This window comes from Vombatus ursinus, unplaced genomic scaffold (genome assembly GCF_900497805.2).
Source record: "Vombatus ursinus unplaced genomic scaffold, bare-nosed wombat genome assembly UNPS02014807.1, whole genome shotgun sequence".
NCBI classification, from domain to species: domain Eukaryota; kingdom Metazoa; phylum Chordata; class Mammalia; order Diprotodontia; family Vombatidae; genus Vombatus; species Vombatus ursinus.
Window position 1 is genome coordinate 7,900,179 of NW_020954585.1, and position 15,094 is coordinate 7,915,272.

The 15,094-nt window shown below is 39.8% G+C and overlaps 1 protein-coding gene across 1 annotated transcript in view; it reads right to left on the minus strand.

The window, feature by feature from the left end:
* Window positions 1-590: 590 nt before the first annotated feature.
* The window catches only part of LOC114052001 (ATP-binding cassette sub-family A member 3-like), a 193,544-nt gene continuing 179,040 nt past the window's right edge, over window positions 591-15,094 (minus strand). The window contains exons 28-32 of the mRNA XM_027874409.1: window positions 12,538-12,725; window positions 11,611-11,781; window positions 10,890-11,080; window positions 1,532-1,605; window positions 591-722 (exon numbers count right to left, since the gene is read on the minus strand). Coding sequence (XP_027730210.1) covers window positions 591-722; window positions 1,532-1,605; window positions 10,890-11,080; window positions 11,611-11,781; window positions 12,538-12,725 — 756 coding nt within the window. The remainder of the gene's footprint in view (window positions 723-1,531; window positions 1,606-10,889; window positions 11,081-11,610; window positions 11,782-12,537; window positions 12,726-15,094) is intronic.

The following is a 15,094-nucleotide window of genomic DNA, read 5'->3' on the forward strand; positions in this document are numbered from 1 at the left end:
TTTGTTTGTTTTTTAGGAAGTAGTGGGTTGAGGAGTAAAAAGGAAAGAACAAGTAGGTGATGGCACAATTAATTTCCTTTTCCTTTTGTCTCCTAAAGGCATATTTTCCCCTCTTGGCTGTCTTCATTTAACTAGATTTTATGTTGAGAAATGCCAGTGGGAAGCAATGCTGTATGATTTAACCAGGCCGCCAATTCCCCCCCCACCCCCACCATCCTAGGGGAGTGGGGTTTGGCTGCCCAAAGAGATGGTTACTTCTCTGAAGGCTGGATTTCCTAAGTCTAGATCTATCACTTCTCAATATTACACTTACAGCTCAGAGCACTCTTTGTCCTCTGCCCTACTAAACAATGTTCTTTCTTAAACTGGTTTTGGGAAGAAAAGTGTAGACATTTTATTGAAAGACTAAAGGCTCTGAGTATTTATCATTTCTTCTCTCATGTCTTGCACATATCTGCAAGGAGCTTATTGTGCCTAAAGGTACTCACCTGAATTCTCCAAGTAGAAAATAAGACAAAGGCTACAAAGGTAGAATAATTGTCTCTTTATTTGCTACATATGTCATAAGGGTCAGTGGTGAGGAGAACTCTTTAATCATTTTCTTCATCTTCTGCTCTGCCGTGTTCAGCAAAGCTCAGGAACACTTGTTCTAGTGTGATTTGACTGATGGAGTAGTCCTCCAATTTATATTCATCTTTTGCTTTCTCCAAAATACCAAATACCTTTGGGGCAGCAGATAGAATCAGATGTTAACAAAGTTCCCCAGAGAGCATCCTAGAGGAGACCTGGGCTCCCTATTCTTATGTAAATATTGGGAAAAAAAGGTAGGTAGGTTTTGGGTAGTAAGGGAAATAGCCAAATGGGAGCCAGAAAGGAGGAAGATCTCTTTTTACACCTCTTCATAGCCAAAAACTGTAACAAATGACTGGAAAAGAGTTTAACCTTTTTTTTGTGTGTCTTGGACCTCTTTGGCAATCTGTTGAAATTTACAGTCTTCTCAGAATGTTTTTTGTTTTTTGTTTTTTTTGTGAGGCATTTGGGGTTAAGTGATTTGTCCAGAGTCACACAGTTAGTAAATGTGAAGTGTCTGTGGCCAGATTTGAATTCAGATACTCCAGGGCCAGTGCTCTATCCATTGCACTACCTAGCTGCCCCCTTAAGAATAATGTTTTTAAAAATATAAAATAATACATATAGGATTACAAAAGAAAGGTTCTGCTCGTTTCCAACCTCAGTTTCTTAGAATAATCTATGTCTCCAGGCTACAAAACAACTAATATTTATATCATGCTTTAACATTTACAAACTACTTTCACACACACACTGTGAGGTAGGTAGAATATTATTCTCCCTTTTGGTTTTTCCATGCCAAGTCCAGTTTTCTTTCCACTACACCACGAAGATAAAAGGTCCCTAATGGACCTGAGCCTTCAGGTGCAGACTGTCAGTGCTTTACAGTGACATCCCCCATAAAGCTGGTTCTCACTTCTACTTTAAGGGGCATTAGTTTGTGTTGGCTCCCCACACTTACCTTTGCCCAGCTGAGGTTATCGGTGGGAATGTTGTAATGGACCATTCCTTGGTGTTCGTGCTTCAATGTTCTGCCTAAAATGGGGAGGAGACTCTTAGTGAGGGAAAGTGATGCAGAAGAGCTGTTTTCTGGTAAACTTATTTTTAAATTCAAAATAATTGTTACTGTCAAAACATATCAATGGAGGGATAACACAGGTATAGACATAGGCATGACTAGAAGGGTGTGCCTACACCCCCTGAAGTGCCATTGCCTGGGCCCCTGTTTTCCCTGAAAGGAACAGGAAGAGGAAGATGAAGAGTAATGGAAAAGAAGGATGCAGAATCTGCTGTCACACCTAGCATACCTTCTTTCCCATCTCCTATCACTCAGGTGTCTTCTGCCACTATCTCCTCCTTCACCCCTGTCTTATATGATGAAGTGGTCTTACTCCTTACCAAGGCTAATCCTACTTGTTCAAGTGATCCTATTCCATCCTATCTCCTCCAACAGACTGCGCCTCTGTCATCGTTACTTTCACTTATTTTCAGTCTCTCCCTGTTTACATGTCCTACTGCCTACAAATATGCCCATGTCTCCTTCTTCCTGAAAAACAAAACAAAACAAAACAAAAAAACTTTCCCTTGATCCTCCTGATCCTGCTAACTGCCCTATATCTCTTCTGTCTTTTATAAATAAACTCCTCGGAAAAGGCCAGCTACAATAGGTGCCTCTACTTTTCTCTCTTCTCACTCTCTTCTTAACCCCTAACAATTTGGCTTCCAACATTTTCATTCCAAGAAACTACTCTCTGCAAAGTTACTAATGATCTCTTTGCTGCCAAATCTCATGGCCTTTTCCCAATTCTTATTCTCCTTGACCTCTCTGCAGCCTTTGATACAGTTGATCACCTTGATTCTCTCTTTTCTATAGGTTTTTGGAACACAGAAGTGTTCTCCTTCTATAGTACTTCACTCAGTGATCTCATCAGCTCCCATGGATTTAATGACCATCACTATGCTAATGGTTCTCAAATCTACCTATCCTACCTGAAGCCCTCTGACCTCCAATCTTGCATGTCCAAAAAACTCATTTTTAAACTCAACATGTCCAAAAAAGAACTCATTATCTTTCTCTCTAAAACCTCCTTCCCTCCAACTTCCCTTATTAATGTAGAGAACTACACTATACTCCTAGTTACTCAGATATACAGTCTATATATACTTATACACATATATTATAAACACACATATACATACTATCCTATGTATACATATGACACTGTTACATAATCTCAATTGGGTCTACATGGCAGCAAAAGAATCCTTTTATACTGCTCCAATCAATTCACTACTTACTTGCCACAGTGGCTATTCCAAACCTTTCTTTTCTTTTGGGGGGGAGAGGGAGGTGAGGCAGTTGGGGTTAAGTGACTTGCCCAGGGTCACATAGCTAGTGTCCAGTGTCTGGTCTGAGGTGGGATTTGAACTCGAGTCCTCCTGATTCCAGGCCCAGTGTTCTATCCGCTGTGCCACCTAGCTGCCCCTATTCCAAACCTTTTTATTCCACTCTCTCCACCCTCTCAGTTGAAGATCTCACTTTATCTTTCACTGAAAAAAACTGAGGCTGCTGACAAGAGCTCCCGCTTTTCATCTCCTATTCTCACATTAATCAGAAATCTCCCTCTACTATCTCATATGAAGAGGTGGCTTTTCTCCTTGCTACAGCCATCCCCTTCTCCCCATATTTATCTTTCCCAACCTATCCCTTTCCTTCTTATCCAGCTAATTGTCCCTATTGTCATCCCCATTCTCTCTAATCTTTGGTCTCTCCTTCTAGACTGGTTACAAGTATGTTTACGTCTACACGCTCTAACCATCAGCACTAGCTGTTATGTCACGCTTCTCTCTGTGATTAAACTCTTTGAGAAAGCCATCTAGACTAGGAGCCTCTTCTTCCTCTCCCATCACTTGCTTTTAAATCTTCTGCCATTGGATTTTTGACCTTATCATTCCACTGAAACCAGTATCTCCAGAGTTACCAATGACCTCTTAATTGCTAAATCTGTAGCCTTTGACACTGCCAATCGTTTTTTCTTGAACACTCTCTCTTCTCTAGGTTTTATTGACACTTTTCTCTCCTCATCTACCTGCTCCTTTTCAGTCTTTTTTTTTTTTTCTTTTGATGGATCTTTGTTCAGATCACGTCCACTAACTGTGGGCCTCCCCCAAGGCTGTGTCCTGGGCCCTCTTCGCTTTTCTCTTTATACTCTCTCACTTGGTGATCTCATCACTTTCCATGGTTCAACCACCATCTCTAGGTCTATATATCCAGGCCTCATCTCTTTCCTGAGTTACAGTCTTGCATTACCCACTACTTTTTGACTATCTCAAATTGAATGTCAAGTAAGCACCTCAAATTCAACATATTCAAAACAGACCTTATAATCTTTCCTTTCAAACCCTGCCTCTCTTCCCAATGTCTTTAATACTGTCTAGCAAACAAACATCCTCCAAATCACACAGGCTTGCAACCTTGGTATTGTCTTCTAACTAGTGCTCACTCCACATATCCAGTCAGCTCTCAGATCTTGTTTTTACCTTCATAACCTCCCTGTAATATGTCCTCTTTTCTCCAGTCATATGACCACTGCCCTTGTACAGGCTCTCATCACTTTTTGCCTGTATTATTGCAAAGCTTGCTAGTTAGTCCTCCTGCATTGGCTTGCTCCTCACTATAATCCATCTTTCACTCAGCTGCCAAAGTGATTTTCTTAAAGTATAAGTCTAACCGTGTCACCTTTCTACTCGATAAACTCCAGTAGCTCGCTTTTACCTGCAAGACTGAATATAAGATTTTCTGTTCAGCATTTAAAGTCATCCACAGCCTGGCTTCTTGCATTTTACTCCCTTCCACAAATGATGACCCACCTACAGCTGGCTGGCTTGGTGCTCCCTACACATTTCCAGGCTGTGCCTTTTCACTGGCTATCCTTCATGGATGGAAGGCTTTTTCTCTTCTTATTCAACTCCTAGCTTCCCTGACTTCATTCAAGACTCAGCTCAAATCCTGTCTTGTATAGTAGGCCTTTCCTCCCCCACTCCCAGTTCCTTCCCTCCAAAATCACCTATTTACAGTGAATATATCTTGCATTTGTATGACTATTTGCAGATAGTCTCTTCTATTACAATGGGAGCTCCACAAGAGCAAGGATTCTGTTTTTGCCTTTCTTTGTATCCCCAGGGCGTAGCATGGTGCCTGGCATACAGTAAGGGCTTGTTGACTGAATGAATGAATGACTGTGTCAAAAAAAAGCTAATACAATTTTAGGCTACGTTGAGAGGCAAAGTGTCCAGTATGTGGTGCTTGGGTAACTGTGCTCAGACCCAATTCCAAGACCTTATTTCTCTCTATCCTCAAAACACTATCCGTAGCAGTTTCTCCCTAGCTCGAGGACATTGTACCTAGCAATTACTCATGAATGGGCCCCAGCAAAACACTTATCTCTCTTCCTGGTACAGTAACAAACTGCACCTGTAGGAATTATTAGTTTGAACTGGCGTTGTACTGGCTCATAAAGATATTTGGTACATACCGGATCATCTACACCAACTCTTTACCTCATTATATGCATCCTGGACTCCTCATTAAGTGTATCCTAGAATTAATACATACATATGTACACACATACATACACACTCCCTACATCTATCTTGTCAAATAAGACTTTGATTAGTGGTAGACTGGACAATCCTTAGTCAGCCCTGACTGGTAATTAACGTAGTGACATAGCAAACCTAAAAACCACACCTCTCTGTGGCGCCCCCCACCACCCTCCTTGGTCTTTTCCTGGTGAACTCTGAGTAAAACACCTGCACAGTAGATACAAAACGTTTCTTTAAGAACTGACCACTCCTTAACCACTTCCTAATCCCACCGAGTCACCTAATTAGCATACTAGGCACATTTTACTATAGTTTTTCCTATATAAACTTTAACTGTACCCCTCTAAGGTTGCAGGTTCCTTAAGAACTTTTGCCCGCTGAATAGAGTAAAATTAACCTTTGCCAACTTGACTTAAAGACTGCTTGAGTCCATGAATTCTTTCCAGATGACTGTGTCCTGTACTTTGGTCCTTGAGGGGTCCCTAAACCCCTCAAACTGTATCACCAGGACTAAGATGATGATAGTTGCTTTGTACTTTGGCTGGTCAGGCCACATCGACATACTTTGTTCATTCCTAGGTTCTACTTTCTAGGAAGGATGTTAATCTGGTGGAAAATATCCACAGGAGGGTGATATTATTATGGTGAAAAACCTCAAGATCATGTCATGAGAAGGCTGGCTGAACAAACTGGATATGTTTAGCCTGGAGAAGAGAAGAATTAGGGAGGGTATGAACACTTTCTTAAAATATCTGATGGGTTACCATGTAAAAAAAGGTAAGATTTGTTTTGCTCTACAAGGCAGAATTAAGAATAATGAGTGGAAGCTAAAGAGTGGCAAATTTAGGCTTGGAAAAAAATTCCTAACAATTAGAGCCTTTAAAAAGTAAAATACAGGGCAGCTAGGTGGCACAGTGGATAGAGCACCAGCCCTGGATTCAGGAGGACCTGAGTTCAAATCCAGCCTCAGACACATAACACTTACTAGCTGTGTGACCTTGGGCAAGTCACTTAACCCCATTGCCTAGCTTAAAAAAAAAAAAAAGTAGAATGCCTTTCTTTCATCTCTAACCAATTGTCCCTCTACTGGCTCCTTCTAAATTGGTTACAAGCACATGACCAAAATTTCCAGTTTCCTTTCCTCCTCCCTTGCAAATTGCCCTGGATGTCCTCTAGCAAAATCTGGATGACCAATTCAATTCTACAAGCTTTTATAATGCAAATTGCCATCTATGCTACAGTATGTTAGGCACAGTTCTAGGTGACAGTGATACAAAAACAACAAAAAAATAATCCCTGCTCTTACATTTTATCAGGGGAAATAACATACCCATATAAGTAAATATGAAATATACAAAGGATTTTTTGAGGGGGGTAGGGCACAGATATATTATAACAGTTAACATTTATATAGTGCTTACTATGTGCCAGGCACTATGGTAAGCACTTTACAATTATTACTTCATTAGATTCTCACTATAACCTGGGATTTAGGTGCTATTATTTTCCCAATTTTACAGATGAGGAAATTGAAGCACAGGTTAAGTGATTTGCCAACAGTCATAAAGTTACTGAGTATCTGAACCCAGATTTGAGTTTGTTAACAATAGAACAGGGGGTCCAGAGGACCCAATAGAAAAAAGGAATAGAGATATTGGAGGGATGGGGCTGAAATAGAGTTAGGGATGGAGTTCTTCCTAGGCAGCCTACAGAGCCATGGGAAATTAGAGTGTTATGCTTGTCATAGTAGTAAAAAGCAATGTTGATTTGATTATCAATGGTTGAGAAAGGTAAAAAAAAAAAAAGTGGGGTATGGTAGAAACAGGGCAAGGATCATTTGCCAGGCATATTTTAGAGGAATTTTTTGTTCAAGGATAGGTTGGACTAGATAATATCTGAACTGCTGAGATTCTTTTCATATTCTGGACATCAAGCATTTTCTCTGGAAGGAAATGCCTTCGTCATCACCCTTTGCAGTGGAGGTTGCTATTTTTCTCATGCTTTCTAGAAAAAACCACCAAACTCTTTGTTCCTCAGTACTATTTCCTGGATCCTCCCTTTGTTACTACCATTTAGCAAACTTGCCTTCTTTGAGGTTTGGTCCATATCATTGAGGCCATATTCTTGTTCTTATAACCTCGCACTTTCAAGTCAATCTTCTTTCTCAAGGAATTTAGAACCTTTCTTTACATAATAACCCCTACTCTAAAACTTGGGGATGTCGTCATGCATGTTAATGTTTCTCTGAATATCTTAGCCTTCCTCATCAACTTCTTCGACTCCAATCACCTATATGTACCTACCCCTCACAGGGTTCTTGTGAAGTTCAAAGTACTCTATAAATTTTATAGAACTATATAAATGTCAGTTATTGTTATTACTTTATCTTTATACCACCTAGACAGACAGGGATGGTCATACATTATAAAATTTCAATATCATCTATAACTGTGCTATGATCTTGAATTCTGAAATTTTCTTTTATGAGAATAACTTCTTGTCCTTTAATTTTCTGCCTCTAATTCATTCTTCCTAAACTATTTTTCATCTTCATGGCAAATTCTAGCCCTCCAATCTTTCCTTGTTTTCCTAGTCCACCACTACTCCTGCTTTGATCTCACTTTCCTGCTTCAGAATCTTAACCTTATATTTAACCCACTCAAATATATATTGTCCTCTACCCTTGAATCCCTTCATCCTTTGTCTGTAGTAGCCTTGGGAGAAGGTATAAAAGCATATTGACTTCATTAGGGAGAAATTCATGTTATCTGATCTCAAATAGATTCACAATGCTGCACAGAAATCTTTTCATTCTTTCTTGATTGATTATCCAACCCATTCTCTTTGGTGATTATTTCAAACCTCTCTTCTGAAACCTCCAACCCTGCTCCCCCCTCAGTAGAAAGCTCTGTTTTATTGAGAAAATTGAGATAAATCAATGTGGGTTCCTTCATATCCCCTAATTCCACATTTCAAAATGTCTACATATGCACCCACAACTACTTGTCCTTTAATTTATGAAAGTGGTGGCTCTTCTCTTTAACTCTTCAACTTGTGCTCTCAATATTGTACTTTCCTGTTTCCCCCAGGTGTTTCTATCACTTATCCCCTTCCCCACCCCATTTTTAATCTCTCCCTATCTATTGATGCCTAAAAATATGCTTGGTTCTACTCTGTCATTTGCACTTTGTGCTACCATCCTCACAAGCTAATCTTTTATATCTTCCCCTCCTTTAATTACCAGAATCCTAGAATGTTTATGCTTACTGATTCCATTCTTTTGCCACCAATTTGGTTCTCAGCCCCTTGTAGTTTGGCTTGTTATTTCATCACTCAGATGAAACTGTTCTTTTCAAGGTTACCAATGCTCAGGGTTATGAAGCTATTAAGTGTCTGAGATTGGATTTGAACTCAGGTTTTCTGGACTACACACTAAGCACCCCATCCACTGCAATACCCACTTCCCTACAGACAGCTAGTTAAGTGCCTTAACATCCCATCCTGTCTCTCACTCTTGAAATTCAATCTTCTGCTAAGCTGATTCTTCTTGTTGTTGAGTCATTTCAGTTGTGTTCAACTCTTCATGACCCCATTTGGGATTTTCTTGGCAAAGATATCAGAGTGGTTTGCCATTTCCCTCTCCAGCTCATTTTCCAGATGAGAAAACTGAGACAAATAGGATTTAAGTGACTTGCCCAGGGTCATACAGCTAGTAAATGTCTGAGGCTAGATTTGAACTCAGGAAGATGAGTCTTTCTGAATCCAAGCCTGGCCCTCTATCCACTGCACCACTTAGATGCCCAGCTAATTCTTCCACCACAATATTTCTGACCTCCATTTTTTCCTCTCTACCCATGTAGGTGTAATCCTAGTTTGGGTCCTCAACATCTCTCATATGGACTATTGTGACAGCATCCCAACTGGTCTCCCTGTTTCTAATCTTTTACCTCTCTAATCGCCATTTACATAGCTGCCCAAAACATCTACTCTATCTACCTGCAGCCTTATTTCATGCTACTCCCTTTTATAAACTCCATGTTCCAGCCAAATTTCACTCCTAGCAGTTCTCTGAACTCAACATTCTGCCTCCCACACTGGAGCATTTATAAGGACCATCTGCTGTATCTGGAATGGTTCTTAATCTTCACCTTTCACAATCCTGAGCTTCCTTCAAGCTTCAGCTTAGGTACTGCCCCTTACCTCACCTCCCTCCAGTGAAGTCTTCCCTGGGCCCTTTCTTTATTAGCTTTCTCACTCCTGAAGTTACTTTGTATTTTACCTATTTGTCTTTATGTTCTACCAGAACTCTACCATTACAGACTCAACTTGAAGGGACTATTTTGTCTTTGTTTTCCATTCACCTAAGTGACTTGCACATAAAGCATACACTTAAATGTTTGTTGAATTGAATGACATTTTATCTTAAACCACCTCTTAGAGGAGAACTAATTAATGACACTGGTTTCCTACCTGCTTCTTACTGTTAGGTTGTGGGTAGCAGAAGTACAAGGTAGACTGGAAAAGGCCAGGAAAGTAGCTTATTGAAGCCAGGGGAGCAAGGCAGATAGTGTAGTATATGGGCAAATGGTCACATATTTAGGTTCCATTACTATAGATGCAGGGGGTTGTGTAAGTATATTTATTCCAGGGGATGACATTGAGACCAGAATCTGGTACGTAAGATGAAGGTGTAGACAGCATAGAAAGTGTAGAACTGACCAGGCAAGCTGGGATGAGTGATCAGAGATTCAGAAAGAGGTAGAGGACTGCAACTAAAAGTGGTGTCAGACAAAGGGCATGGCCCAGGGTCCAAAACAAGTATAAGAGAATAGGTGAAGAATGTCTAGAAAAAGAGGCTAGAAACAGTATCTCAAGGTCTGGAACAAGAGAGCAGATCTACACAAAAGTATAACTGTGTCATAACTAATGATCTTTCATATGAGGCTGTCTTCCCTCTGTTTCAGTTTTAAGTACCTTTTTTAGTGTTGCTTCTATAGTGATTCCCAGGGTCTATTATAACTGGCTCATAAACAATAGCAGTATCTTTTATATTAAATACCATTATCCTATAAAATATAGTTTGGATTATTTTTCCCTCGATCCATTTATTCCCTTTACTTTATCCACACCAAAACTGATTTGTCATTTTCCCCATTCAATCTTGAAAGTCTTACATATAGCCTAGTGCATGATTCTATTTCCTACTCCATGCATAGAACATTGTGATGTGCCATAATAATGAAAGATTAGTATGTTGGTGCATAAATCATCTAATTTTTTTCATACCCATGACCTACAGGCTCTTTGTTTAAGAAGAGAAAAGAGGAGGGGCAGCTAGGTGGTACAGTGGATAAAGCACCAGCCCTGGAGTCAGGAGGATCTGAGTTCAAATCCAGCCTCAGACACTAGACACTTACTAGCTGTGTGACTCTGGGCAAGTCACTTAACCTCAACTGCCTCACCAAAAAGAAAAAAAAAAGAAGGGAAAAGAGGGTCCATCAGTTCTAATTCTCTTTCCCCAAACATACTTTGGCTATGCAGAACTTGCAAGGCTAGTTGGCAGAAGGGAACCTTAAAAACAATAATTAGTTGATGCCAAAGAAGGATTGGTAAGAATGTCACCAAGGAGCTTTGCTTTTTCATCATAGGACAGGGCAATAACATGTATCATTAAAAGGGCTAAACTGGGAAGGTTTCTACTCAAGCTTTCATACCTGGAAAGGTTAAATTGATGAAGTCCTTGAAACGTTCCATATCAGAATCTGTACTATCACTCTTCATCTTGGCTATCAAGGTATATCCACTGCCAAACTTGTTCTTGAGATACTGTGGACTTCCTAGACACTTCAGCTTCCCAGCCACCATGATGGCCAGTCTGGTGCACAAGGCCTCGCATTCCTCCATGCTGGGGAGACAAGGGACAAGAGCTGGAGATGTCCCTCCTTGTAGGGTAAAGGCTATGGTCTAGATAAAGCTAAGATTTTGTATACCATCCCTGGAGAGGCCTGTCCTGGTATTGCAAGTGCTCAGGGCCCAGGGTATGTCTGGGGAATAGAGAAGATCAAAGGGTCATAGGATTACAAAATTTATAGCTGAAGGATTTTAGAAATCATCTAGTCCAGTCCCCTCATTTTGAGGAAACTCAAAGTGTTTAATATATAATAGAAGCAGATGCCCCAAATCACTGTGGGAGCTTTCATCTATCAGTCTCCCTCTATCTTTCTACCCTAAATTCTAAGGGTTCCAAAGACCACCCAAGTAGCCAACATTTAAGGGATTCTAGGATGTTCCCTTTGGCAAAATTAGCTACTGGGAGGCCTTGTTCCCATTAACCTCTAAGACTCAGAGTTACTGATTTGAGTTCCCAGCCCCAACAAAGCCCTGCTGTCCCTACTACAGTTCCCCCCACATCCCTGACCAAGCTGTGGGCCACACCTGTGGGAGGTTATGACAATGGCCTTGCCGGACTCACGAATCCGCATCACTGTATCCCAGAGTAGGCGCCGAGCCATAGGGTCCATGCCTGTAGAAGGCTCGTCCAAGAAGATGACTGAAGGCCTTCCAATTAGGGAAATACCAGTGCTTAGCTTACGCTTGTTGCCACCACTCCATGAAGAAGGAAGCAAATAAAGAAAGAAAAAAAGGCCATAAACAGCAGTAATTTATAGAATATAATTCAGAGATAATCAAAGTCCTAAGTAGCACACTGACAAATATTGTGAATCTAAAAAAAAAGGTAACAAATCCCAATGCAGACTTTTGATTTAAAGATAATTTCAATATATGCCCAAGAAGGGAGTCATGTCCTCTTACCTGGCCCTGGGCAGTAGGATCTGTGGCACTAAATTTATATATGTTTTATCTATATAGGCAACCCAGATCATCCCTACTGCTGGCATTTGGGCCACAACAGTCTTTTTGGCTGATTGCTCCTTTAGCATAGTCATCGTCTCTAAGTATCACAAAGGACAGGGTCTGAGCCACTCAAGCTATGATGCTGATATCCTTTTCTTCTATACTCCAGGTCAATAAGGAGGTACGTCCACGGAAGGAACCCTGATCATAGCATCAAAATCATCAATAGCAGCTAGGATCTGAGATGGATCTGTTGTTTCTAGCAGGGGCCAATCAATGGAGAGCAAAGTTAAAATAGCGGTTTCTGATCAAGTCCCTAAGAACAGATCTCTACTGCCTCACTGCTGTCATGGAGTTTCTGGTGGAAGATTTGACTTTGTGAATGATGACAAAATCTATATGGTAATATCCTAAGCCTATTGATTAGGAATCTCCTGTGCCCTTCTGATTCTGTTTCTAAGGGTTATAGTTACAGAAAAGAAGGACTAGGGAAGGACAGCATCTCACCTTAGGTTCCTAATGAGCTTGTCTGCATTGGTTTCAAGGAGCAATGACTTCAGCATGTTTTTCACATAACGATCGATGTGATTTTCAGGAATCCCCCACAATCGAGCATACATATACATTATTTCTCTTCCTGTCATGTAGTCTAGCAGAGCATCAAATTGAGGACAGTAACTGATTCGTCGCTGTACCTGAAATAAGAGTTCAGTGCCCCAGGAAACGGTTTCAGTCAAAGGATGGGACTGAAAAAAAAATGCTTTTTCTCTGGGTACTTGTTCTCTATATATAGGACATGGAGTTCCTTCTACTGGTTGGTATCTCTAATTAATGAGATTTATTCCTCTACAATATCCCTGCTAATATCAGGGCTAAAGGTTCTCTGCATCTAGAGCCTACTGGAATAAACTGGTCCTGTGGACCTTTTTACCTGGATTCGATTAAACCAGTTCCTGAACACTTGCTATGCTCAGTGCTGTGGGGGGAATACATAAGAAATAAAATATGTGGCACAATAAGGATGACAGGACATTTGAGCCATGAAGGTGATAAGGCAGCAGCTATGGGAAAAAAAGCCCTTGGGACTGTACTAGCCACTCTTCTTCATGATGAAGCTGACTGCAATTGGACTGTAAAAGCTAGGAGAAGCAGGGTTTCTTTGGCTCATCGCACTGTTTTTTCAGGGCTCTTTATTTTTGGAGTAGGAAAAGAGAGAACATAGTGCAGCAATGTGACTGTGGGTGTCTGGTGTTTTTGAACAGCAATATCAATGTGTCTGTGATAAGGATTCTGAAAGATAGAGATGAGGGAGGACATACCAGACTTGGAGGTGGCCTGTGAGGATGCAGAACAGTAGAAGATGGAATGTGGAGTTTGTGAAATATCTTGTAATCTAGTTTGGGCAACAGTGTAGGTGAAGTAGTACTGAATAAGGCTGAAAAGAATAAGTTGGTCCCAGATGGTTGAGAGCCTCAAATAAATATATACTCAGTGCCTACTACAATGTAAATGACGAGAACAATTCAATCAAAACTGAATGCTGCAAAATTAAAATGATCAAGAGATATGAAAAAGCACCTTTCTCCCATTTCTTTTGCAGAAGTTGGGGAAACTATTGGTATGGAGAGGTTTGCATATTACCCTCAAAGCAAATCAGAAAGGGATGAGAACTTGAAGTTATGTAGTGGCTATATGATGGCTGAGAGAAGTGATATCAGAGATGATAGAGGGAAAATTTTAAAAAAAATTGTTAAATGATTGTATATGGGAGTGTGGGCAAGGGACAAGTCAAAGATGATTCTAAGATGGTGAATCTGGGGAACTGGAAGGTTTCACAGAGAGAAAGGAGTTTAGTGGAACAGTATGTTTAGCTCCCTAAATGAAATTAATTGGCTTTGGTTTGGATGTGTTAAATTTGGGATATTACCAGATGATATCTAGTAGGCAGTTTGTGATGTAAGATAAGAGTTGAGGAGCAAGATGAAGGCTAGCCACATAGGTAATGAAGTGATCTGTATAGATATGATACTTGAATCCATAGGAGAAGAGGAGATGACTAAGGGAAAGACATTCTGAGTTGAAGGAATTTGCCTAGGATCACAGAGTTAATAAGTGTCTGAGGCAAGATTGGAACCTAGATCTTTCTGATCCCAGGCCCAATATCCTATTTGAACTCTAATGAGTTAATAACCACTTTTTTCTTTCCAGGATCAAAGTGAAGTCATAGACAATATACTAGTCAAATTTGCCATTCCAAAAGATTTCACCTCATACAGCAATTTCCAATGCTTGCAATTAAATGAGGATGAAATTGTCTCTTAAGTTAACATAAATGCTAATGGGTATTAGGCTTGTTTTATATTAGTAGGGTAATATAATCACTAAATAGCCATCTTTCTATTTGACCCAGAGATTACAATGATAAGCATATAACCTCAAGAAGGTTAATGACAAAAAAAAGGCCTCACATACAAAAAAGTATTTATAGCAGCTCTTTTGTAATAGCAAAGAAGTGGAACTAAAGTACATAATCACTGATTAGAGAATGGCTAAATAAGTTATGGTACATGAGTATAACAGAATATTATTGTGTTGTAAGAAACAATAAATATGATGAATACATAAAACTGTGGAAAGACATCTTATACCAAGTAAAGAAAGCAGAATCAAGGAAAAAATATATACTCAGTGCCTACTACAGTGTAAATGACAAGAACAATTCAATCAAAACTGAATGCTACAAAATTAAAATGATCAAGAGATATGAAAAAGCACCTTTCTCCCATTTCTTTTGCAGAAGTTGGGGAAACTATTGGTATGGAGCACTGTTGTCTAACTTTTTAGATATCAGGGTTAGTCTTAATTAACTGTTTTCCCCTTTTTAAATTCTTTGTTACAAAGGATTTTCCTCAGGGAGAGAAGAAGAGAAGGATGGAAATATGTTGGGAAATGTAGGTGAAATAAAAATCAGTTATCAATACAATTTTTCAAAAAATTTAAAAATCCATATTTTGTGTCCATTAGAAAAACAAAGTTTTTCTAAAAGATTAAAACTAAATTTAAA